Source organism: Mchenga conophoros, linkage group LG16 (genome assembly GCF_057382185.1).
Source record: "Mchenga conophoros isolate Kocher_MC1m ecotype Shallow Benthic linkage group LG16, M_conophoros_male_GT1.1, whole genome shotgun sequence".
Classification (NCBI taxonomy): Eukaryota; Metazoa; Chordata; class Actinopteri; order Cichliformes; family Cichlidae; genus Mchenga; species Mchenga conophoros.
The window spans coordinates 26,851,403-26,878,075 of NC_140541.1; the positions used below are offsets into that span (position 1 = coordinate 26,851,403).

Sequence of the window (26,673 nt, forward strand, 5' to 3'; positions counted from 1 at the left end):
TGTTATAAAGATAATATAATATTTTCCCTCTGAAATCCTCACTTGTGCTTGAGTAAAGTAGTATTCCTAGAAAACAGCTGGCATTCTCCCACTGTAGAGGCAAAGGAAGGACGTGGAACGCCAACAGAGAGGTTTCAAATCTTTCATGTCACTTGTTCTTTTGGCTTTTGTTACCACTGTTAACAACAAAAAAAATCTGTCTAATCTCACACAAGAATGCCTTTGTACAGCCACACAGGCATCATCATGCACACACACACTAACAGATACACACGTTTGCACACGCAGACACACACATAAGCACAAGACAAGTGGTGTAAGAAACACAAGTGAGAGTTTCTCTTCATCGTCAAAGATGAGTCATCATAATCAACTTGCCAAGGCAATAAAAGATACTTCTGTGATTCCGATACATACACTGGTGTGCATACTTCCACACAAATACACACATACATCAAAGGCAGTATCACCTGCAGGTGTTTGAAGTGGCTCATATTGGGTTTGAGCCACTCCAGAAGGATTGAGGTATTACTGAGGAGCTGGTGGGTTGTAGGTGGGCACTTGGCACGGCAACACTTCTGAGGCTGAGAATGAAAAAAGGATACCAGTTTCACCAGGGCCACTTAATGGGATGGCGTCGCAACATCATATTATAACCGATTTAGGAAGTCATTTGCCTTTATTCACAATAGAGTTAATTTCAGAAATTATTGTCAAAACAGTAGTAAAGCACTATGGGACAACTGCCAGCCAGTAATATTTCCATTATATGCCAGTTCCACTGAAGGTGATCTCCTGGAAAAAGTCAGGAGGTTTTCTTACTTACATTTGTAGACACTTCATCCGATTCTGTGTCTGTGTACAAATGTGGATGTGAGCTCAGGCAGAGGATTTAAGCAACCGATATGGAAATAGAGGATGGAGGCTTAGCGATGCAAACCTTAAGCCCACCCCCAGTGCACTTCTGTGTATCTGACTTCAGTGACCGCAGCCCTGCAGAGCACATATCTTTGCCTCAATATGTATGGAAATGAGAGGCAATCGTGCTAACGTGTGTTCAGTGTCTTCAAACATGCTAATGGTGCCGATGTCCTCCACCCGCAGCCTAACATTTCACCTTTTCCTCACACCTTTTGGTTTACTCTCTGTCTCTTCTGACCTGGAACAGGTATGTTTTTAATTATGCGTAAGAATACACGTAAGACTAGCCTAGTCCACTCGTCTGAGCTTCTCCTGCAGTGTGCAGAAGAAAATCTTCTGCTCTTTCTCCTTCCTTCACTGACTCTACCCCCAAAACCTCCCTCTCTTCCTTTTAGAAGTCAGGGATTGAAGGACTCGATTTCAAAACTGTGCACGTCTCAGTGACTCAAGTGAGGTTTTTGTTCCGCTGCCACACTTCCGTTCACAAATGCTCCAGCGTAGGGAGGAGGGAGAAATCCCTGTTAATCTAGTGAATCTGGCTCTCTAGGTCTTTTTTGTTCACTGTTGCTGAGATCCTGACGCATTGATCTCTTAGGAGGCATGTAGGGTGTGTGGTTGGATGAACTGAAAAGTTGCTAGAGGGAGTCTGACGTCCAACTGTAGACATAATCTCTTTTTTTTTAAAAAGCTGTCTTTATTCACTTAAGAGATTGCAGATGATCAACAGTTTGCACTGACCTCTTTGAATTTATAATGATGCATTGGTATAAATAATTACTTGTGTTACTTGTGTTAAGATTAAAAAGAAATCCTGAAAATGCATGCAAAGACCATTGCAACTTAGATTTCTGGAAGATGTGGCCCACGCGCCTATCGACACACTGAAGAGCTATTTTTATTGGTAGAAATCCAGGACAACATTGTGTCATGGTGTTATATTTAGCAGGTAATTTAATGCTCTAATTTCACTGTAGCTAAATTGAGGGCATAATGCAAATCATTGTATTTAGTGCTAATATAGACATAGAAAAACTGTTGCACTGGCACCTGTGCAGTCTGCATTGATAATCACATCAGCTTCTTTGCATTAATATCTGTTTGAATGTTATATATAGATATACCCCTTTGGGAACTTATGCATCAAAACGTGTTGAAATCCAGGTTCTTGTCTCCCTGAAGTACTTTTACTATGCGCTTGGCCTGCACCAGTGGTATTGCCAAGGGGTGCTTGTTTTGTTGATCTGTGTTTAATGAAAGTGACCACGCACAGAGCAGATTCGGCCATTAGCTCAGCAAGAGCCTGTAATCACTACAAGTTGTTTCCTTTTTTTCTCACAGTTCATTATTGAACAAACATTCTGTGGGGGGGAGACATGTGCTTCTGCCACTTCCTTCTCCCTCTTTTTATTCCCTTTGCAGTGTTGCACTTTCGAAGCTATCGATTTGGTGGCTTGAAAATAACAAACGACAGCTATGTGAGTGGGACAACAAACAACCTCAGAAAATACAATATAAAAGGCATCTGTGAAGTATGTGCCTTGAAGTAATTATTAGCTACTGTATATGCTTAAATTTAATCAGCCAGAGCTGATTGCTTTTGCTGTTGTGTGCTGCCCTCAGTCTTCTGTGAGGAAGAAAGAGTACCTGGATATGGCAGTGTCCAAGGCTATGTCACAGAGTGCCGCATATTTGGTTTTGTAGCAGGGTTGAAAAGACCTTCAAACTCAGTGGGGTGAATGTGACTCATCTAAAGACCTTGCCAAACTCTGTGTTGACATGGAGGCAAAGAGTACTACATGCACTCACTTGAAAAAAAGCTCAATATATTCTCTATGTACACACACTCTTGATTCAAATCAATAAATGTACATTTATGGTGTGGTCAAGTTTAGTTGCACCATCATAATGCTCCTCAACGTTTGAAGCCTCAAACCCACCACTGCTCTTATTAATTCACTGGATATTTTCATCAGTACAAAGAAGTTTGTGCTATGTCCTTTTTTCTCCAGGTAGTTTTTAAATTGATAAACACATTCAGAGACATACTGAATGTAACGTCCCCATCAATCACTCACATAGGTACACAGACACTCAAGGCCTGTCTGTTTCTATTAATGGTAATCAGCTGGGTAATGATGACAGAGCTGCGACTGTGGCTTACTTACTGGTGGCTGATGGCCATGCTCTCTGACAGCTGTCAGCCGCCATGACTACACTGCCAGGGCCCTCCTTAGGACTTATTTCAGCTCAGTACATCAGCTGCAGCAGCACTTCACACACAGACTTGTTGATTATCAGCATCAGTGGGCCAGCGTGGAAAGACTTCTCTGACCGCCTGTCTGCTAATGACAGCCACCATGATGGTGGATGGGAGAAAGAGGACACAGCCTGTCACTTTGATTCATGCAATAGCAGATCCAACTGGATGGCTTCTCGCCAAAGTCTCGACAGTCGTTATATCCCCTCCTAAATGACATTTAAAGTGTGAAGCAGTGCCTGTCCTTGTGGCTCAGTCACCCCAGGCCAGGCCCCGGACACGAATCCCGAACCCTGTGCCAAGTTTTGAAGTAAGGTCACAAACCCCACAGTCAATTCTTCTCCTAGATGCCTGAACTCAGCTCATTGGCATTATTGAACGACCTTGAAGACAGATGCTTAGAGTACATTACTTAGTTTGTTTGATTTTTTGTCTTGTAGTCCTCTTTTTTTTTTAATTCTTTTGCTTTCCTATTTTAATCTATTTTATTATTGTACCTATGTCCACCTAAAAATTTGAACAAATACATCAAAAGCAAATGTAAGGTGAAGTATGCATGTCTGCTATTGCTTTGCAAATAAACAGGATAACACGCAATCGCTGAATTATTTCAAATGCTCTGTCCTGAGTTTGGCTAAAACCTAAACAGAAAATAGATGTTAGAATTGGTCATTCTGGCTAATTCTATCACTGATATTTAAGAAATGGGAAACTTCTGTCTGTATATATTTGTTTCTGCATATTACCACTATGAATTTTAAATGTAAGTGCAGACTTTCAGCTGTAATTCAGTGGGTTTAACAAAAAGATTGTATAAAAATCAGAGGAACTAGTGAATTTTTTAATACAATCCCTTCATTTCAGTGGCTCAAAAGTAATTGGACAAATTATGTAACGGAAAATACTCATTTAGGGTATCTTTTGACTCAGCTTTTTGAGTTGGTTTTTTTTTGTGACTTTTGTATTATAAGGGTGGTTAGGTTCCAGTCCTACAGTTAGACTCAAGTTTAGTTGTTTCTATGTTTCTGAGTTTCTTGCTCCCCAGTTTGTAGTTTCCTCTCTGTTAGGTTTTTCTGTCTCCATGTTTGTATCTCTCTCCGTGTCTCTCGCTCGCTCTCTCGCTCACTAACCTTTTTCCCCTGTTCCTCTCCTTGTGTCTCATCTTTTGCCTCCTTGCTTGTTCGTCCCCTTTGCTGTGTGTTAGGTCTGTGTCTCAGTGTTTCTTGTTTTATCTCACGTCCTGTGTTCAGTGTGTTACGTTTTGCTTCCCCGTCTCGTCGCATCCAATTCACTGCAGTTTCACTGTTTCCACTCTTGTCATGCCTCAGTGTATTTATTGTTTGTCTTTCTCAGTCCTTTGTCGGTGCGTCTGCAAATCTCCTGCTAAATCCTCCTTGTGTTTCCACATTTCCTCGTTAAAATCCGGTCGGTCGGTCGGTCGGTCGGTCGGTCGGTCTTTCTTTCTTTCTTTCTTTCTTTCTTTCTTTCTTTCTTTCTTTCTTTGTATGTACCAGACTGTAGATTTTTTCCACTCCTACTATTGTAGCAATTTCTTGGATGTTTTTTTTTTCTGTTTTCTCAGCTGAAGTGTAGCTTGTTTCACCTGCATGGAGAGCTCCTTTGACCGCATGTTGTCTTTCACAGCAAAATCTTCCAAATCCAAGCACCACACCTCAAATAAATTCCAGGCTTTTTATCTGCTTAACTGATAATGACATACATGTAACAAATTAATTGCCCAAACCTGCCTATAAAATAGCCTTTGACTTAATTGTCCAATTACTTTTGGTCCCTTTAAAAAGAGGGTGGCACATGTTAAGGAGCTGAAACTCCTCAACCCTTTGTCCAGTTTGAATGTGGAAACCCCCAAATAAAAGTTGAGAGTCTACACATTATGTCCATGTCTATTATATATATATATATATATATATATATATATATATATATATATATATATATATATATATATATATATAATAGACAATTGTAGTTATAACTACAATTGGAACATGTTTCAGTAAACATGTAAAAAAAACTAAACTTGTGTCATTGTCCAAATATATATAATAATAACGAATATACTGAACTGCAAAATAGGCAATGTTAACATCAATTATATTTCTGTCAAATTATAATTTGTTAAAGACACTAAACATGAGGTTTTTGAACTAATAACAGTTTCTGGAAGACGCTAAAATGGATGTTCTTGCAGAAATTCAGTGTTATCTTTTTTCTTGATCAATTAGATATTATGTGATGAATTTTAGCCTGAGAACATGCAGCCACTATAAACACAGAACTGTGATAACCTTGTGCCTTTTGCCTTTACACTAACTTGTTTACTGAATTAATTTTACATTTGCCATGAGAAGCACAAGTTGTTTTTCTTCTTCTTTTTCCCTAGAAATGTGTTGTTAGTGTTTTCATCTATGCAACATGTACACACTTAAATTGCACACTAACACTTATTTCCATACCTCTATCCACAGTCTATCAGGGAAGTGACAGGCTATGTGTTGGTGGCTCTGAACCAGTTTGACTACCTGCCATTAGAGAACTTGAGAATCATCCGAGGAACCAAGCTATACGAGGACCGCTACTCCCTTGCAATCTTCCTCAATTACAGACGTGATGGAAACTTTGGCCTGCGCCAGTTGGGTCTAAAAAATCTCACAGGCAAGTTGAATTATTTTTTGGTTATTTACATTTTTTTATGTTAATGGACACGTAATGAGTAAAAAAACCAAACAATCCAGCTTCAAAACACCTGTAATATCAATTTTTACAATTCAGAGTTGAGTTAGAAGGATCACATTAAAATCAGCTGTGTGTATTAAGAAAAATTATAACAAAAGGTGATGAAAATAGAGGAATATTTTCATTTTATGTTGTTTTTAGGCCTCCGTGCAAGCAATAGTTAGGGCAAGAGGCCCATTCCATGAAAAAAAAAAAAAACAGTGAGTGTCTCCAAAATGATCCCCTCAGAATCACAATGCCTTTAGTACAAGAACATGCAAAGCACATGAAAGTTTATAATTATTGCAAGTCTCACAGTCTAAAGCCAAATTCCCATTTATGCTCAGCATGACTTTGCTATTGCTACCAAATTTGAGCATTTATATCATGGATACACTTGAGCTTCAAAAACAAAACTCCATCATTAATATCTTAGTCATGGAGTATCAAACACTAGAAGTCTAGATGTTTTCTGATAATTCACAAACTTCAAAAGTACTTTTTGGGTAAACTTTAAAGGGTTGTATCACCATGTGGTATATTTAGCTGATCAAAACAAGTTATAGAATATGAAAGGTTTCTTTTTTTACCTATATTTTGATATCAGGCTCATCTTCTAGTTGTCATTCCTTAAAATATTCCTTAAAATATATTTTTTTTTCTGCTTCTGGAACTTAAGAAATTAAAAAATCACAATTTTAAAAATGTCAAATTTTAAACTATCACCATGTAATTTAAAGGTCTGTGACTCTGAAAATATTCAGTATTTAACTATGACTCATGGAAGTCGTGACTGGAGTTTTGTCAAACAAGATTAAAAAACTCAAACATACAGCCATGGATGTAAACTGCAGCTTGACTCTTTTGGCAAAGACACGGAGCATACTGTATGTATACTTGCACTTATAATTCACATTGCACAGTCAAACAATTTAAGTGTGCTGGAAGTGGGTTACTCTTTACTTTTTTTCTTTATAGTGACGGGTGCTGTTATCACAGTTCACCTTTTTATATGAAGGGATGTTATACCATCTGACAAAGTTGAGAAAATACATCTAATTTATTATTTCCAGCTATTGCTCAGACAAAACGTATTCTTGTATGAGTTACCACCTGAAATCTATTTGAGAATATTGTGTCCCAGTGATTGCTGATAAACTGTGTAGTAAGAAAGAAAGGATTGTGTGGGCGGCTCTGCCTTTTTATGAAAAATGATCCAGTGCTAGAAGGTTATCTTCTGCAGACTGACTCTGAGGTCAGCACAAAATGAACCTCTAGACTCGCAAAAAAGATGCACAGCTTTTCCACTACAGAGCAGCACACCTTTCTTGCAGTGTGTTCGAAATAAGATCAAAGCTGCCATTCACTCATCTTGAAGCTAAATCCAACATCACAAATGATCAAAGCGGGCGAAGATATGGACAGAATCGATACATTGTGGTGGCTGAATAAGAGTAAATAAGGGTTTGCATGACCCTTGGCAGCTCTGATAATGTTCAAGATGGAGAAATAGATACATTAAGTGATCAATGCATCAGCACATCTCTATGCTTGTGTGTTGATCGCAATAAAAATGTCATCTGCCACACATGTTAGCTCTTGTTCTGCAGCAGCTTTGACATTAATAATGAATACCTGTATTGTTGCCTACATTTAAAAATTACAATAACAAAACATAAATAAATAAAAACAATAATAACTTTTCTTAATTGCTTACTCAAAGTGGGTCATGTTGGGGCGGTGTCTGTTGCAGGTGACATACTAGTACACGTCTTTGGAAAAACTAATTGAATATCAAGTGCAAAAACTGTCACTTTTCTAAAATGTTTGGTCTGCTGTCATGAAAAACAGTCTGACATCCACAGGAAAGCGTTAAGAATGATATATGAATGATTAGTACCACAAAAAATGCACGCATGTTACGACTGATAAGGAATGTTGTTTTAAAATTATTTCTTAATTAGAACGCTCTTAAATCAGATTTACAGCACACAGAATTTACTAGAATTGAACAACTAGCTATCTAAACAATACAGACACAATATAAATAATTCCAAGGCAAACACTGAGTCATAAGAAGAAGACAGTGACATTGGCTTGTTCAAAAAATGTAAAAAGAAAAGAACAAAATGACCTAGTGAAATTTTTGAATTTATGAAGATGTGTGAGGATGGTACTGAGACTGTGCCTTCCTTACTTCTTCCAAATTCACTTTCTAAATAATTCATTGTTGTCTTCAGCTGTTTTTTCCTGGTTGTTCCCCAGAGTTGCGAGAAACAACGCAGCCATCAGTCTGCATGTGCAGCTTCAGTATGTGCTGGGGTGTTAACGTTCTGCCTTCTATTCTTTCTCACACGTGGTGCCATACTTGGGGAATTACATTTGTCCAGCATAGCGTTTTGCTGTGCCCTTCCTTTTCCATTGTGGTGCCAAGTTGAAGTGAGTGCGGAGGGAGGCCAGGGCGGTTCTCTGTGAGAAGCTGCTGTTTGATGTGCCTTCCGTGGCCTCAAGCCATGAAGTAGAGGGGGAAGTTATGCACAACAACCAGGGTCAGAATCTGCTCTACTTCATAACTACGAGTGCTTGTGTTTCACCCTTGTGCTCGCTTTCGTGGTGACAAAAACATGTTGGTTGTTGTTTGTTCTTATTAAGATGCAATCATTTAACGATTAAAGGTTTGGTTTGTGTTGAAGTATATTATGTAGAGATCGGAAATGGCTCTCACGTGTGCTTCTAGAAGAACAATTAATATACCCCACATGGCCCTAATCATCACTTGGTCAGTGTGGGATTACATCAAGGGAGATAAGACACTGAGGTGACCTAAATCACAAATAGCTTGATAGTATTACTTTTAAAAGGACCTATCCTCTTGTGTCTTGAACTTTTCACACATACATGCATGTCAGCTTTGGGTAGATAGGGCCGTTCACGATCATATCTATAACTGTGGACCCTAGAAAACCTTTATACAAACTTGTCACTTCAGAACAAGAAACTTGTCTTGAAGGGTCTATCATATCACTGTTTTTTGTGCAGATGGACCTGACAGTTAAACAAGCTCTTGCTGTGGGGAGAGACAAGTCACTTGTGTCCCAGTTTGTTCTGTTGCAGTTGTCATCATTCTGCTGTGCGCAAGCGGAGAAAGGAAATAAGCTAAAACTATCAGGATAAACCCGCTCCTGTACTTCAAGCAGCAGAGATCAAACTCTTCCTTTCCTTCAGCTGCTGTAGTCCAAAGCAGTCTCATTCATTACGAGGCCTTTGATGTTGCTGTCATATTAGCCCATCGTTCTTCTTGCAGTAGCTCCCAGGGGAAGTGTAAAATGATCAATAAAATTCATAAGCAACATATATAAGAGGATAAAACATATTAAATACATAAGGGGCTAATCGAAAGAAGGCACAGTGAAAGACCCCTTCGGTGCTGAAACCCACACACAGTTCTACTTGGTTTGAAATTGCCTTGGGATGAAATCAATTTGTCGCTAGTATATTGTAGCATTGCACTTATTGATTTTTCTGGTGCACTCTCCGCGAGCTGTGAATGGACTCTCTGGATTTGAGGGGACTGGAGGATGGGGTGGAGGACGTCTCTGGCTGAGCAGGGATAGGACTCCCTCTGATGCACCTTTCAATCAAGCTTAGCTAAGTTATCCTCATGAATATGAAATATAAGGCACAGTCAAGCCGGGGAAAGTTAAGGATAGTGTGTGTGCACGGGGGTGTATAGAATAAGAAATATAGGCACTAAGTGCAGAAAGTTTAGTTTTGTTGTTTGACATTTCTTCCTCTGGAACAAATAACTGTCCCGGCCGTTATAAGACTATTCATTTTTAGGCATTTTGGGTGTTCAAGTGAGCTCTCTGATAGCTACAAGGAAAAGCTTTAAATAAGTCATTCTTTTTACTTCTCCCTATGTCCAAGCAAGAAAAAAGGTTAAATACAGCTGGCTTCTGACATTTTCAAAGTTCCCTATCCATATTTTGATGCATAATGACCCGCACTGTCCTCCTTCTTGCTACGGCAAACATTTTCACCACTTCTGTCTGGATTCACATGAACCCTGGATAGCCTCTGTGCTTTCACATGGTAATTACAGCCTGCTTCCCTGGCAAAATAATAACAGCCTCAATAAGGAGCACAACACAGATGAGCTTTCTGATTTTGCCACCCCCTCCCCCCCTCCATTTTCCTCATTTCATTTCTTTCAGATTTGTTTTGTGTTGTTGATTCATTTTTCTAACCACCCTACGCCTGCACTGCGTCTGTCCAAAATGAAGCATCCAATCTGAGGCCCCATCTGCTGAATGATCCTCTCTCATCGCATGCATGTACACAAGCCTGTGTTTTACGCCAAGGCGTTAACCACTCCTTCATGGCCCATCTGCTCTCTCTTTGTCTATCCCATTTTTTGTCTTTCTTCCATCTCTTTATCCCTGTCTTTGGCTCTCTGTTGGTCATCATATTTTAGTTGGCTGTCTTGATTTGTCACACTGATGCCTTTCACACAAACACATGCATGCTTGTACCAATCTGTACTGTATTCAAAAGTCTCTTGCGCACTTGAGTCTGACTCTGTTCTCCAAAGGCTACTGCAGTTGTTGAGTGTGGAAATCGACCACGAACATACAATATCATCTGCTCCGTGTGTCCTTCTTAGTGTTATGTGACAGTGATACACAGGGGAAGAAGGAAAAGGATGGAATGGGGCACGTTGACGGGAATGATTTGAGTTAATGTGTTTCCCCCAGACAAGGAACTGGTAAATGGGGGGCATAAAATTGGTGCCTTTTTCTGATCCCCAAGATTTTCGTTCGCCATCTAACTACTAGTAGACGAAAGAGAAATTCTGCCACGGGAGCCAGAGAAGATTGGTCCAGTGCACATCACAAGAATTCAGCCAAGCCTCTTGCCTGGGAGCCCACATACCTCAGGTCTCCTTCAATTGTGTGTCTAATTGATTACTTCCCATGCAATTACTCCTGTGTCACACTCAATATTTCACCACTGCAGGAAGGGGGCAAGATGGGGCGTCTTTTTGAAGGACGACATTCATATTGTCACATTTGTGAGCCTCTAATGTGGATTGTGGGGAAGCACATGTTAAACTTAAGCCCGAAACAAGCCATGAGTAGTAACTGATATCAAGTGATTGCAGTGTAATGTGGCTTAGAGAGAGAGAGAAATTACCAAAGCAATTTGTTTTTATGCCACAGGTCAGCAAAGCTGAATTCCTCAAAAAGTTTCTTTTTGTGTTTCTTTTTTTTAATGTCTTCATTTAATATAAAGGGTTTTTCACATTTTTAATAAAAAAAAAACGTAAAATATTTTTGTCATTTTTAATTTCTCATTTTTTACAGTTTGGAGTCCTTTAATTAAATGACTTCATATTATTCTTACTTTCCCTTAAATTAACTTATTTTAGCTTTAACATTTTACCCGATTATATTTTTTCCAGGGCCATCTGGATCTGTCACTCACAGCTTGGTCTAAAGGGTGCATGGATATTTCTCTTTTTTATGCTTTTGTTATTTGTTCTGTTCTTCAGTCTTTAATAATGCGATGCCTGAGATTTCATAAGCAGAAAATAAATGTGCTTTATGAAATATTAATGGACAACAATAGCAAAACCTGCCATGAGAAAGGAAAGATAATAATACAAAATGGAGCATCTCCAATTAAAAATGTGTACGTCTCTCTCTCTGTGTGCTGCATTTGGCAAAGAACTGAAATGATGGACTGTGTTGTCTAAAAGTTTTAACAGAGTTCATGCTCCCTTAAATATGTTTAGACTGCAAAGTTTAACTCAAACAGCGGTGACCATTATTATCCCACCTTAGGTTTATTGCATTTTACTTCCCCTTAATCTTTAAAGCTTTAAACTATTCTCTTACCTGCCTGCAAGGAATATAGAAATGTACAAATATTTTGTATAAAAAGCTTTTACAAATCATGAATACAATGAAGAGGAAAATGAAAGTAATAATAACATAATATAGTCAGTAATGTGCAAAAGTCGTTCATATATATATATATATATATATATATATATATATATATATATATATATATATATATATATATTTATTTTTATTGCTGGGAAACTGGGAAATACTTCCAGTGATTTATTGAAACATATGCAAAGATATATGGAGATGCAAAATACAAGGCAAAACCAGCATTTGCATATTTCTAATAAACTTGAAGGTGAATATTTCACTAGTCAACCTCAAAAATTACTTCCTCTAAACCATCAACAGCTCTATTAGACCCCTAATGCTACAAAACTGTTTATTAATGCTTCAATCTTATGTATGATCGGTCTGTTTCTTTTTATGGGCTATACTCCAAAGGCCTCTAAGGTGGCAGTAATTAAACCAGTTCTTAAAAAGCCATCACTTGATCCAGCACTCATAGGTAATTATAGCCTGACGAAGTTCAAAATTTCATGATAGAGTAGTTGTAAAACAGCTAATTAATCATATTCAGATGAATGGTTTATCTGAAGAGTTTCTGTAAGGATTCAGAATTCATAACAATACAGAAACAGCACTAGTGAATGTAACGATGGGCTTTGACAGTGGACTCATCTCTAGACCTCAGTGCAACATTTAATACCACTAACCACAATACTTTAGTAAAGAGATTAAAACACGCGGGTATTAAAAGGTATTTGGCTGCAGTGGTTCGAATCATATCTGTCTAATAGACTTCAATCTGTTCATGTAAATGTAGAGTTCTGTTCACATGCCAAGGTTAATTATGGAGTTCCAAAGGATCTGTGCTGGGATACAGTATTTTTGCATTTCACATGGTTCCCCTAGGCAGTATCATATCAAAGACTTATTATATATTTTCAATCCTGTGCAGATGATACCCAGCTTTATCAATCTATGGAGCCAAGTGACAAAGCTGATTAGTTAGGCTACAGGAATGTCTTAAAAACAAAAAGACCTGGATGACTTCTAATTTCCTACTTCTAAATCCAGAGAAAACAGAGTATTGTATTTGGCCCTAAAAATCTTAGAAACATGGTATCTAACCTTACGATATAAAGTGCTCTGAGGTGACCGTTGTTGTGATTTGGCACTAATGTTTGCTAATGTTTTTGTCACTTTTTATGGAATCAAACTCAAAGTAATGTCAGGACTTCCAAGCTTTGAACGCTGCATGGTCGTTCTCTCTCCTGCACTCCATATTATCCATTGTTGATCTACACATGTTTGTTGCTGCCATGAGCGTCACACGCTCAGACGTCATTGTAATGAGACACTCTCACAAACAAAATCACGGTTTAGTAACGCAGTAACGCAGCCTGCTTATGGGAAAGTAACAGTAATCTAATTACCTTCTGGCAATAGTAATCCCTTACTTTACTCGTTACTTGAAAAAAGTAATCGGATTACAGTAACATGTTACTGCCCATCTCTGTTAAGGACACACTGCAGACAATGTAGACATGTTGTAGCAAATATATTTCATACCTGTAAAACTATTATTTTTGTTATTTTCATAGATCCAACTACAGAAATGGAGAAAAAATTATTAGTGACAGATCGCTATATACGGAGTGTCTAAAGGTGTAAAACAAAGTTTTATTTTTTTAAAAGCAGAGGTAAAGCTCGACATAGTCCAGCACCAGGGAGCCAAGGCCGATGTCTCTTGTATCAAAAAGAGAATCAGCCCAGCTCTTATTTTGTTCTCCACTTTTCTTCTATCTCTTTAAATATGCTATTTAAAGTTGGTTCTTTGCTAATCTCTGTTCTGTTCACTAGTTCATGCCTTGATTTAGGGAATGTTTTTATGCATCAATGATTCATGGGTTAGTTTTAAGTGGCTAAACAACCAAAATCAAAACAAACAAACAAAACAAAACAAACAAGAAACAAGAAAAGCCTCTGAAAATGGAGACTGTAGAACTACTGCTCAAGACCACAAATTATACAAAAGTCTGGCTCCATGGAAGCAAGAGCTAAAGAAATGAGGAGCGGCTCAAGACATTAGTATAGTACTGCACATTTAGACAGCATCTGGCAAAGTGCAGGGCAGATTAGTGATTGCTTCTTCTGTATGCTATTAAAGCAGTCTGATATCAATTATCCTCCCTAAGTGAGATTGTTTTGGTCAGCAACTTCTTTTAAAGGGTTTTGATGCAGATACATAGAACTGACAATTTTGTCTGTTCTAACAGCAGTTTATGTCATTCTTTATTCGGTTGCTTGTTTTATTTCATGCAAGAATGCTAATGTGTGAATGCATTACACTAGTCCCTACACTCGTCTCTTTCCAATAAACAATTTACATTTCCTATGATTACACTGCAGACCAGTCTGTCCTCACTGAATAGAATATATTCCAGGACATGACCTTACTTCAGCTTCCCCTTTAGCAGATAATACTGCAATATTATCTGGTAATATCACAATATTCTCATACCTACATACCACTCATTACCAGTTTGCCTTCCTAAAGGAGCCTCTACGGCCTCCTCTAAGTGAGAGTTGACTTTCACCTCATTAAAAGTTAAAGTAGGCGTGGAAAGAATTTTAATGCCAATTAATAATCAAAACACAGTCTTCTTCTCTTTTTCTCAAACATTTCCATCCCCCCAGGCAGTGGCTTAGATCAGACATAGATCCGCCACGATGTAGATGTAAAATTGGGCAAGAGACCAACAGGACATTGTTCTCTTACTTCATAACCACGTTTGAATTGTTCCCTCTTGTTCCAACAGGAAACACAGAAGAGCCCAAGCATGTATGTCTCCTCTGTAGATTATGTAAATTACCATGTGTGCCAGTGCGACTTGGACTTTGCGGTACTTACACCGCAAAGTCCATACAATAGTATACCTCCAAAGGACAAATAAGTAAACTATTTCACTAGAGAAGCATATTAAAATACATACTGTTGATTAAACGGGTCTCTTTTTTCTTTAAAAAACAAAACAAAACACAAAAGCTATGTACGTTTTGGTCAATGAAAATATTACAAATCTTATAAATTCTGTAAGTATTTTGTATTAATTACGCCTGTCCTGATTAGGTGAGCACTGCTTTGAGTGTACAAAAGAGATAAAGTAAATATATGTGTGGATACATATAAATCAGTCAAGAGCTTCATACTTTTAAAGATTTAAAAGTTCCAGTTTATACTGTATCGACTTCATTGTCTTTCTTTCTATGTTTCTGAAAATTCAAAACAATCACATGGTGCTCATCATGCTCAGTTTCTGTCACTGACTGGCTGTCATTATGCCTTTACCATGTCAGTTCACGGCTGTGCAAACTTGACACACAGTTTTTACTTTGACCAGACAGAGTTTCTGACAGGCCTTTGATGTCAGAGGCGCTCAGTGCTCATCTCAGAGGAGGAACAAAATGAGTAAGAAAGCAAATAAAATAGGAGCTGACTGGCAGCTCCGTGGGTCTCCGAAGTAACTAAGGAAAATGTCACTTTTTATCAACTTAGTTACAAGGTCTAAATGGACACCTGTGGACTGATGATGAAATGTTTTTACTCTTAAAGACACGAGATGGTTGATATTCATAGAAAGCAATCCTAAAATCACACAGAAAATACTGTTTCTTGTTAACTTTTTTAAATTGTTTATTTTGTAACCGTTGACAGTGTAAACAGTTTTTTTTTTCATTAAATTTTATGTTGACATGTTAAAACAGAAATCAAAAACCTATATTGGACTTTAAGCGTTTGATAGTGTATAAACCTCGAGTCTTTCAGAATATCCTACATCCTGGTAACATATAAAGTACATATTTAAACAGCTGGATAAAAGGTGTTACATTTTTATTAAAAATGCTTAATGTGAATTTAAAAGACACTGCTGTCAAACCTAAATTTAATATCTTTCACTAGTGCCAGCACACACATAAACACACATATTACCCTCGGACCCGACAATTTCGCCCCTTACTCCCCTGGCCGTTTAATAATTAATATGCTTATTTTTGTCTCTAAGGCCAAAGCCTTGGGTAAGTGGAACAGCTATTGATGGGGGCAGTGGTGGGTAATGGGACATGAAAAAGACTTTTTTGTCCATCTCACTTTTCCACACAGATATGATGGGTGTTAATACATGCATCACCAGCCATGGCTTCACTAAATATTTAAATTTTAATTGTTTCTGTCTGTGGTACATGCTTTTTTTTCACCAGTGGTATTCTTTGTTAAAGCTCTGGATCAGTCTTCGCAATCTTCCAGGTTGTCCTATTCATATTAAGTGGGACCTATTCTATTTTCCAATACAAAGAGGTCACTTTGGTCAGGATTGTGCATATGGCAAGATCCAACACAATCGTGCTCTTCGAATATGATGGCTGGCATCAGACATAACAGTAGGAAATCCAAGTGGTTATTAAAATATGTTAAGTGGCCTCACTATCTTGAGACTTTAGAGACAAAGGCACTCAAAGGTTAATTTGTGCAAGACGGTACACATTAAAAGTAATCAATGTAAGCTTCATTAGCGACTGCATCAGTGCATCTCAGTCATCCATGATCTTAGCTTTTATTGGTTCTTTGTCTTTATTAAACTTGTTCTATGTTCTTCTTCTTTTAACGTTCAATTCCAAACAATAAAGTGGTAAAACTGGAAAATCTCACACTATATCATACAATTAGACAATATGAATGCAGAATGCAGTAGATGTCCTTCATTTTTAAAAGAAGCTAGACATACATTATTTAATGGTAAATGGCCTGTATTTATATAGCGCTTTACTATTCCCTAAGGACCCCAAAGCGCTTTACATATCCAGTCATCCACCCATTCACACACACATTCACACACTGGTGATGGCAAGCTACATTGTAGCCACAGCCACCCTGGGGCGCACTGACAGAGGTGAGGCTGCCGGACACTGGTGCCACTGGGCCCTCTGACCACCACCAGTAGGCAGTGGGTGAAGTGTCTTGCCCAAGGACACAACGACCGAGACCGTCCAAGCCGGGGCTCGAACCGGCAACCTTCCGATTACAAGGCGAACTCCCAACTCTTGAGCCACGATCGCCCATCATTTTTTACCCTTGATGCTGCTGCTCAAAAAGTTTAAAATCTATATATGAACCCATTTCTGAAAAAGTTGGGATGCTGCATGCCAAAGAAACCAAAAAAACCTTCTTTATTTTGAATTTAATGGCAGCAACATGTCTCAATAAGGTTGGGACAGGGGCAACAAAAGGCTAGAAAAATTAGGTGGTACTAAAAAGAAACAGCTTGAAGGACATTTTGCACCTAATTATGTTAACTCGGTAAAGGTCAGTACTGGGTAAAAATGAGCATCTTAGGCAGAGTTTCTCAAACGTAAAGATGGGCAGACGTTTGCTAATCTGCAACAAACTATGTCGCTAAACCACCTGACATATTATCAGTGGTCACTGAAAATCCTGCATTTCAGATGGTATCAAGGTGTATCAGTGCCTATGGAATTGCCGTTTGGAAATTCACCGTTAGAGCTGAAAGGTTCAAGGTTCAAGGTTCTTTATTTGTCACATGCATAGTTATACAAGTATAACACACAGTGTAATGTAGCCTGACACGCTCCTCGACATGTGCAAAAATTGGGGGGGGGTGTAGAGGAATATAAAGGTATATAAAGGTTTTAATGCAACATGTGTTCTCATCCGAACAAGAGAATTGAATTAATCTGCTTCAACAGCACAGCAGAAGAGGCCAAGTGCTGAACTGCCCTGCTTCAATCCAGACTTTTCACCAATTGAAAAAAATTGGCATGTTGTAAAATCAGATATATAACAAAGACGAAGCTTAAATAGTAAGTTCCGCAACTGGTCTGAGTTCCCAGAATATAGACTGTTATTAAAAGAAAAAGGGATTCTACACAATGGTAAACTTGACCTTATCCCAACATTTTTGACATGTCGCAATGAAATTTGAAATTAGGTAATATTTTTAATGAGGTAGTAAAAGATTCTGTGCAGATCCATTCTGTTTTTATTTGGATTTTACTCTTTATTGGAATTGTGTTTGGATATTTACAGTGCATGGGGTTTTGAAACAAGGCCTTGTAATTTGAGAACTTCTGTAGTGTGTCTTTTAATGGGACAATATCTCTGTTTGTCCCTTCTGTATGCATTCTAAGGAAGAGATCTGCTCAAAAAAGAGCTAGTTAAGCAAACAACCAAGGCAAAGCAGCAATCTTTTTAGTGTTCCAAAGGATCATATTCAAAAACTGAATGAAGACCTAACTGTTACAGAGAGGAAGAAAGCATTATAGTTATTAAATATGGGGATGATGGCACATATTTCAGATAATCTCTCCTGGAAGGCAGTCATAGTGTGTATACAACATGGTTGTGTACACACTATGTGCCAAAAATAGCTGTGTAGTGAGAAGAGAGCTTGATAGAGAAGTTCAAACCCTGCCTTCTTTCTCACTTCAGTATGCTTGGCTAGTGACTGTGTTAAGTGGGTGTGAATATTGTAAGTTTTGGAAAAGTTATATGAAATCTTACTCAGTTCAAAACTACCTCACCTTTGCTTAATTTGCCAGTTGTTCTTTTGGTGTCTTATTACTTGCTAATAGCAAGACCTTTTTTTACCTGTTTGTGTCAGATCAGTGCTGAGTAGCTGAACCTTTCTAACCAAAAAAACAAAAAGGAATACATTAAGTTAATACGTTTTGATTATGTGCTTAATCCCTTGGCTTTAAATCTACTGAGTCTTGATGTACAGATAATGCTCACTACATATTTGAGGTGTGTAAACAAAGTAGCAGCCATGGTCTGCAGTGTGTTACTCACTATCTCTCATTTGACTTGAAAAAACAAGGTCTCGGTAACGTGTTGTTGCCTTAGCAAATCATGCACTGACTAAAGTCAGCTTCCTCTGGGTAAAACCAACATACTTGGTATGCTTGTGGTACATACCCGTTCTCTCTTCTCAGTCTCTCCATCTTTCCTTCTCTTTTTCTTTTCCCCTCTCAGACCCTGGTTTGTTTTGTCCATTCCAGAGCAGAGAGCGTGGCTCATTTTAATTCAGCTGGCAGGCTGATCACACATCAGCCTTGATAAGCTAAGTGGCCCTCAGCAGCAGCAATTGAAGGTCCTTTTACTCTTTTTTAATCACTTGCTTGTATGTTCCCTTGATAATCTTTTCAACCTTTATTTATTTCTTTATTTTCTATATTTTATTTTGTCTAGTTCCCAATTTGTTTTCTTGGTTTTGTCTTCTATGCTTGTTGATGTGTCTTATCTCGAAGTATTGGAATATGATTTTTCTCCGCTTCCTTTCTGCTCTTCTCCTATCCATAAAGCTCAGATTATGAGGGCTTATCACAGTTCAAGTTGTAAATAAGGAAGGCTGCACCCCACACCCCCCTAACAATTCTGTCATGATTTTATTTTATTTTTTTCCCTCTTCTTGTGTTTCAGCAGATGCTTTGCCTTGCTCGGGTATAATACTATAATCCCTAAATCTCAGCCATTTTTCATAAAGACTCATAGGAAACAATTTCATGAAGGATGGGCCAAATTTAATCAGCAGCCTGTGAATGCAATTATCTTGGTGAAGGAGAGGCGTAGGTTTGGGGGATGGGACCTTGGCCAACACCCCCATGACATTTACTATACATCAGAAAAGAGCTTAACACTTCTCCTTTAGGGTGACACAGAGAATAAAATGGATTCATTTAAGTACTAACACACACACACACACATATATATATTATATTATATATATATATAAATATATAAATATAAATATTACGCTTAAAAGTGGGAGTTGAAGTCAGTTAGAACAATGGAACAACATTACATCACCCTAAATTAATTAAAAATTAAATGTGATAGGCATATGTAATGCATCATAATATCAAATACGTTTATTCTTTATGTGCTGGAGCCCAATTTTGAGTCCAGCTGACTCATACTCACTAAAAAGTAACAAAGTAACGTTGCTCTGTGTTCCTGCCTGCAGATAATAAAATAGCCTTTGATTTTTTTTCCTTTTTTTATTTCGAATCGGCATATGTCAATAAAGTTGTGGTTGTGGTACTTTAGCATCTACCTAGCATTACAGAAGGGGAGCTAAAACAAACATATATTGTAAAAACATTCTTTTTTTCCTTTTTTTATATGACAGTTCATTTTAAATGTGACCTTTTCTAACAAACTCAACAGTTATTACCTAATAAAAAAGCTGTTTCTGTGCTAGCTACCAGTAGCATTGTTGATCCATTTACAGGAAAATGTATGCTAACTTGACTAGCAAAGATGACCAACAAGGACAAAAGAGAAAGACATTATTAGGGTCTTGGCAAGTGACATCGGGAATGTTTGGAAGGCGTTCTGGCATGTGTTGTCATAATTAATTTTAGATTTGTCTAAATTAGTGGGTCTGTATGCACAATGTTGCTGAAGTTGTCTGGGTATGTCATGATGTTCAAAGGTTGTGTGAATAGTAGAGAATTTAATTAAGCACACCAAAGTGTATCTGTACGCACTCTTAAGTCTGTAACTCATAGAAAGACAGTCTTTTCCAGTCTTTAACATATTCCCCTTTTCTTCCATTTCATGGCTTAAATCTCAGTTTTTTCTCTTTCTATTATCAGTCGAGCTGTGTGAGATGCACATACACATACACAGTGCCCACGCTGCTGCTCCTGACCGCATGTTCTGAGACAGTCAAATCCCACCACTGCCATCTCTCTGTTGTAGCTCTCATGAAGCACCATGTAGTCAAATTAATGCAGTTGTTCTTTTCAGGTCAATAGTTAAACACATAAAAGTGCAATTGCATTTGAATGGGTACCACCGTTTTGCTTGGGGACTGCATTAACAGTGTTAAAATTGCATGCAATTCTTGTGGGAGGTGCCCCATCTACGGACCTCATAGAAAATCTAAAGTTTGTGATGCATGATGGGATGCATTTCACACTATGGAAGCCGTATTAAAGAAGTGTCATTTTAATGTGGTAGTGAATGGCTTTATTACATTTCTAAGAACTCAGATGTTGACCAAAGTGCTACAGTAGTTATCCCCACAGTGTATAAAAGTATGCATTTTTCATATCCCCGTAAGCAATAATTCTGAAGCTAAAGTTAAGCCATGGTCTTTTGCTTACTGGTGGAGGTTATATCTTAGGATACTGAAATTTGGTGTGTCAGTACTGATAAATAACGATTAATGATTTTGGGTAGAAATGTGTATTGGTAATTCACTGTGATATTCATAGGGATGCTAATTTTCACAGGCAAAAACTAAATTATTAAAAATTCACTTAAAGAAACTGAACAGCCGACTCCTTTATGTTGAACAAGACTTAATAGCCACCCACTCTTTACTAAAGGTTGCTATGTTCCTCTAAACATTACAGAAAATATTTTTAAAAATCTTTATATTTACTCTTAAGTTACAAAGATACTGTATAATACAAGACTATGGAAGAATATGTTATAATGGTATGATCTCTTTCATTTGGTCCATGATGCTATTAGAGGCATAGAAGTTCCACTCTGACCTCTCTCCTGCAGGGACAAATCCCTCTCAACAAGTGTTATGTGGAAAAAACATGTACACAGTAAATTTATTTTCTCTTTCTTCTTCTGCTCTTGTATGTGAATATCTACACAATTATACAAATAAATGCACTAAAGCGAAAAAAAACATTGCATTTCGCTCTTACGAAAACAGACTATGCCGATAAACTACATTTCTGCATCCTCACTGCATCTCATTGACAACACTGGGGACTGTAGGGCACGGATGGAACTGCGTGGTGGCAGCAGATGATGGATTGGAGGGTAGATCACCTATTTGTAGAGCAAATGCAGAGATTTGCTGTCCTGACATCTACTGTCGGCAAGCAAGTGGCTCAAAGCACAGTGATTGACACGGCACTGCACTGTAAAAAAAAAAAACGTTGCTAAAACTTAAAAACTCAAGGCAACCGACTGCATTTACGTTTTTAGGTTCTGATGGATAACTTATAATTTCAAGTTTAGGAGATAAGTTGCTTTAGCTAATGTTTTTGTGTTGACAAAATTAATAATTGTCCTTTTTCTCAACTCATATTTTATTGTTTTTGCAACGTATTTCCTAAAGTTTACACAAGGTATTAGTTTTAGTTTCGGCAACGTATTTCCTAAAGTTTACACAAGGTATTAGTTTTAGTTTCGGCAACGTATTTCCTAAAGTTTACACAAGGTATTAGTTTTAGTTTCGGCAACGTATTTCCTAAAGTTTACACAAGGTATTAGTTTTAGTTTCGGCAACGTATTTCCTGAAGTTTACACAACATATTTTTTTGTTTTGCCAATCAATTTCCTAAAGTTTAGAAAAAGTATCTTTCATAGTTTTCATGAGGTGCTCCCTGTTGTACCAATGAATGTTTACACAGTTGATTTTCAAATAACTTTGTGTTCAAACACAACTGCACCACTGACAATGTTGACTTTTGAGATCAGCCATTTTTAACATACTGACAACATTCAGCCACAAATAAAGTCCTTCCAAAAACACAAAAAAATTTTTGTAACAAATGTTACTCATCCAATTTTAAAGGTGGTGTTGTCAGACAGAATATCAAACCTATCTTGATAGATAGTCACTAACAAACAGATTCAAAACATCAGATGGCAGGATGTGAACAACTTCTATCTGGTTTCTTAGCCCTGTTGTGTGATCTGCTGAGGTGAGACTTCAATGCCCCTCGTGTCCTGAATGAACAGACGCAGTCACTGTAAACACAGGGCAAATGAAATCCTCTTCTATGTCGTAGCTGGTGATGTCTTAAGAGTACTTCTTGGCTTGAACAGACAAAAGAGCAGAACTGGCACTGCATACAAAAGCTATAATGAGAAGAGAGGAGAGGACAGTGTCAACAATTCAAAAGAAACCTGAATTAATCTCAAATTACCAAAGTTACATTACCTGATAATGTGTTTGGGGCGGGGGAGCAGGCACTCCTGTTCTGATTCCTCTCCTTACCAACTCCTCATCAGTCCCTCATAAATCAGGACAAGCAGTGGTCTGGAGTTGGCTTTTAATTCTCTAAATAAATAAAAATAGCAATTAGTTTTAAAATAAAATACCAGCTTCCTGACATTACTTAAGAATTTTTTTCTCCTGTCCTAATTTTTTTGGCTCACTGAAGTGAGCTGATTCTGCCTTGTAAAATGCCATGTGAAACACAGTAAAACAAATAATTTACAAAACATACATTACATCAAATGTTTAATTTATTTAATTTATTATTAAGAAATTGTATTCTACATGGAATGCACCAACAGTATACTGGGATGTATTATGTAAGCAAAGGATAATTTTGTGTGATTGGTTTTACAACTTAGAATGACAAACATTGGATTGAGAGTATGAGTGGGATAAAACTCCTGAAGCATCTGTTTAAATTATCAGTGCATTTATTAATGGTGCTCCATAAATAAACCAAAACAATGTTGTTTTGTGCATAACAAAAAGCTCACAATTGTGCAGTCAAAATGTAAAATAAAAGATGCTGAGCATAATAACAAAGACAGATTTTGCAGCTGCTCTGTTTCCAAGTTCTACTGCGCAACTGACAGCCTGGAGTTTGAAATCCTCTTTGTAACCGTGTCTCTTACAGGCGCCATTTATGGTCCTTACACACATAATATGGTAATATTACGTTGAAGCAGAGTACGTATCACTCGTATCAGCCGTAATGCTCCAACAATCCATCAAGCAGTGCAGCTTCATAGCTTACCAAAGTCGTACCAAAACATTTGACATATTTTTTTAAGCTGTGTACCACATAAAATTGGTTCGAGGTCAGTAAGCACAACCAGAATTCATGCATAAGGCAGACTGTCGATTTTTGAGATGAAAGGATTTTAGGCCGTGCGTCAACGCGTTAGCCCGGTTAGCTCACTAACGCCACCCAGCCCCACGCACGGGGTGATCCGCAGTAACTAGTTAACGGAGATTTGCCCCGTTAATGCAGTTATGGCATTAACTTTACGCTGACAGCACTAAAATAGTAATCTTCAAATGTTTTCTTTTTACCGACCAGTAGGGTTGCCAACCGTCCCTTAAAATACGGAATCGTCCCGTATTTCGAAACAAAAGTACACGTCCCGTATTGAGCTAATAAGGGACGCACTTTGTCCCGTAATACAGTGAGAATCAAAAGTAGTCTATAAATGTTTATGGAATTAACACTTTGTTTGAAAACATAATTCCCAGCCCCTCTCCTGCTTTGTGACCAATGAGCTGACAGCACACTTATGACAATTCGAGTATGACAATTCAGATTACCGCTCATCTCATTGGTCGAGGAAAGGTCGCTTGCGGAGAAAATACCGGAAGACAACAGATGACCACAACAAGAAGCATGGCCAACAGGGGAACAAACGCCGACTCTGCGGTGCAAGTCTCGGATGACAGTACACCTAAAGCTGGGCAAACACTGTGCGATTTTTTTCAGTCACGTTATTCAGCTCCTGCTCAAACTGCACGATTGACTCGCAGGGGTTAGAAGTTCATAGGTCACGATGTACTCTCACACTATACCGCCCGATGCTCTGATGCGACCTGAGTGCTCACACTGTGCCTCCATAAAATGAAGGTTATAACAGATAATCTGTCGCTCGCTCTCTCTGTCTTTCACTCACACAGACACACCACCACCATCAACTTTGCTAAATTGCTAATGAAAAACATTGATCAGGCAGCTGTGATTGAGCAGCAATGTAAATCCAACTATTTTCACGGTTGTTGTGGTCGTGATAATTGTGTGATGCCACATCGAAAAGGCTCGGATGAGCTTTCCAAAGTTCTACAAGTTGTGCCTCCTAGTGATGGGTCGTTCGCGAACGAAATGGCTCTTAGAGCCGGTTCTTTGACGTGAACGACGCGAGCCGGCTCCTTATCGCGAGCCGTCACGTGTTTTTTTTTTTTTCTTTCTCTCAGCCTCTCTCTCGCACTTTCTTCCGCTGCACTCTGCAAGCGAGCCTTGTGCTTTACGCTGGGCAGAGGGGGGGAGGGGCGGTAGTTACACTCAGTAGCACAGGAACAGAGCCAGAGAGAGAGAAAGAGAGGCAGGGACAACAACATTAGAAAGGTATAGTAATCATCCACAACTATTTTCGGTTGCAGATGATAAAGGATTCAGAAAGTTTATTCATGCAGGCCCATATGACAGAGAATATGCATGTTCTTTTTGTTTTCATATTATAATTTATATTTAATTGTGTTGTGGTTTGCAGTGTTTTGTGTTGTTTTCACTTTAAATTTGTAAAAGAAAAAAGCTGAAAATTTAAATAGTTAAAACTTGAAATGTGAATAGTTGATTTTTGTATTATGTGATTTATTTATTACATTTTATGTGGAGTGAATAAATAAAAGTATATTTACGGTGGCCCCTAGAGACAAAGCACATACAAACTTCAAATCACGTATGAACTCTGAAGCATGTACAAACTCCAAAACACGTAAAAACTCCAAAACACGTAAAAACACGTACAAACTCCGAAGCACGTAAAAACTCAGAAGCACATAAAAACTCAAAACACGTACAAAAGACAACAGAAGTGCTCCAGGATGCTGGGCGCAGTGTTGAGCCTTTGTTATCTTGTGGCTACACAAGCCAGCAAGTACCAACGACCGGATTTGGTGTGTGGTAGTAACAGGTAAATGAACTTTTTTTTAAATTATTTGAATATATATATGAGTGCCTGTGTATAAATACACAAACAATACACACATGCTTTCAATTGTGTAATTTAAGTGATCTAGTAGCTCTGCTTTGGAAGTTCAGTTCATGCTAGAAATGTGTTTTGGAGTTTGTACGTGTTTTGTCTCTAGGGGCCACCGCATATATTTATATATAAACATATATAAATAAAACCACTTTTTTTACGTTAGTAATTCCTTTTGTGCATAATTTTATATTATTGTTAATAATAAATTAATTAAAGCAACAAAACAACCTGAAGAGCCGGTTCGGAGCCGAAAGAGCCGGCTCTTTTTAGTGAGCCGAACCGAAAGAGCCGGATCTGTAAAAAGAGCCGGAAATCCCATCACTAGTGCCTCCATCGCTTGTGTCCAGATCACACGCTGCACAGCCGTGCTGCGCCGTCTTTTTCACCAACGTTTACGTTTGCGCGTGAGCAGTGTGAGCGCCTGTGGTGACACCCTCACGAGCGATTGATGATCGGGAGCTGGTCGTGAGGTGTTAATCACTTCTCTTTACCCCACGTATACTACACGACGCACGATGAAGGCCAAAATCGGTCCGATCACTCAAAAATCGGCTCAAAATGGGCCAAAAATCGCACAGTGTGAGCCCAGCGTTAGAGCAGCAATGTTTGTTCCCCTCAGAGAAAGGGAAGAATGGGAAAAGGAAAACACCTGGCTGGAAAATGTTAATATGGGCATGTGCAGTGAATATCAGCGCTATGTGGCCAGAAGTGTGATAATATAACTTATTTTGTGTAATAAACAACTGCAAGGATAGATGATTACAACAAATAGATCACTAATACATAAAAGTAATATATAGATGAATAATGATGATGAGTTATGATGCGTAATCATGGGAACAAGCGGGTTTACAAACAGGTGCAGCTGATTAGAAAAGCTGAAATAATACCTCAACTGAAGCCAATTGTACTAAATGCACTAAATGTGCACTGTTACAAGAATATTTTTCTTTCTATTGTTTTCTATTATTTTAAGTTAAGCAGGACAGAGTGCTTTTAAAGAAAGATTTACTTATATTCTCAAAAGTTAAGCATGA

At 38.2% G+C, this 26,673-nt stretch overlaps 1 protein-coding gene across 1 annotated transcript in view; it reads left to right on the forward strand.

Moving 5' to 3' along the window:
- erbb4b (erb-b2 receptor tyrosine kinase 4b) overlaps positions 1-26,673 on the forward strand; it is a 338,434-nt gene that overhangs the window by 192,230 nt on the left and 119,531 nt on the right. Inside the window, exon 3 of the mRNA XM_085249408.1 lies at positions 5,668-5,854. Within this exon, the coding sequence (XP_085105534.1) occupies positions 5,668-5,854 (187 nt within the window). The remainder of the gene's footprint in view (positions 1-5,667; positions 5,855-26,673) is intronic.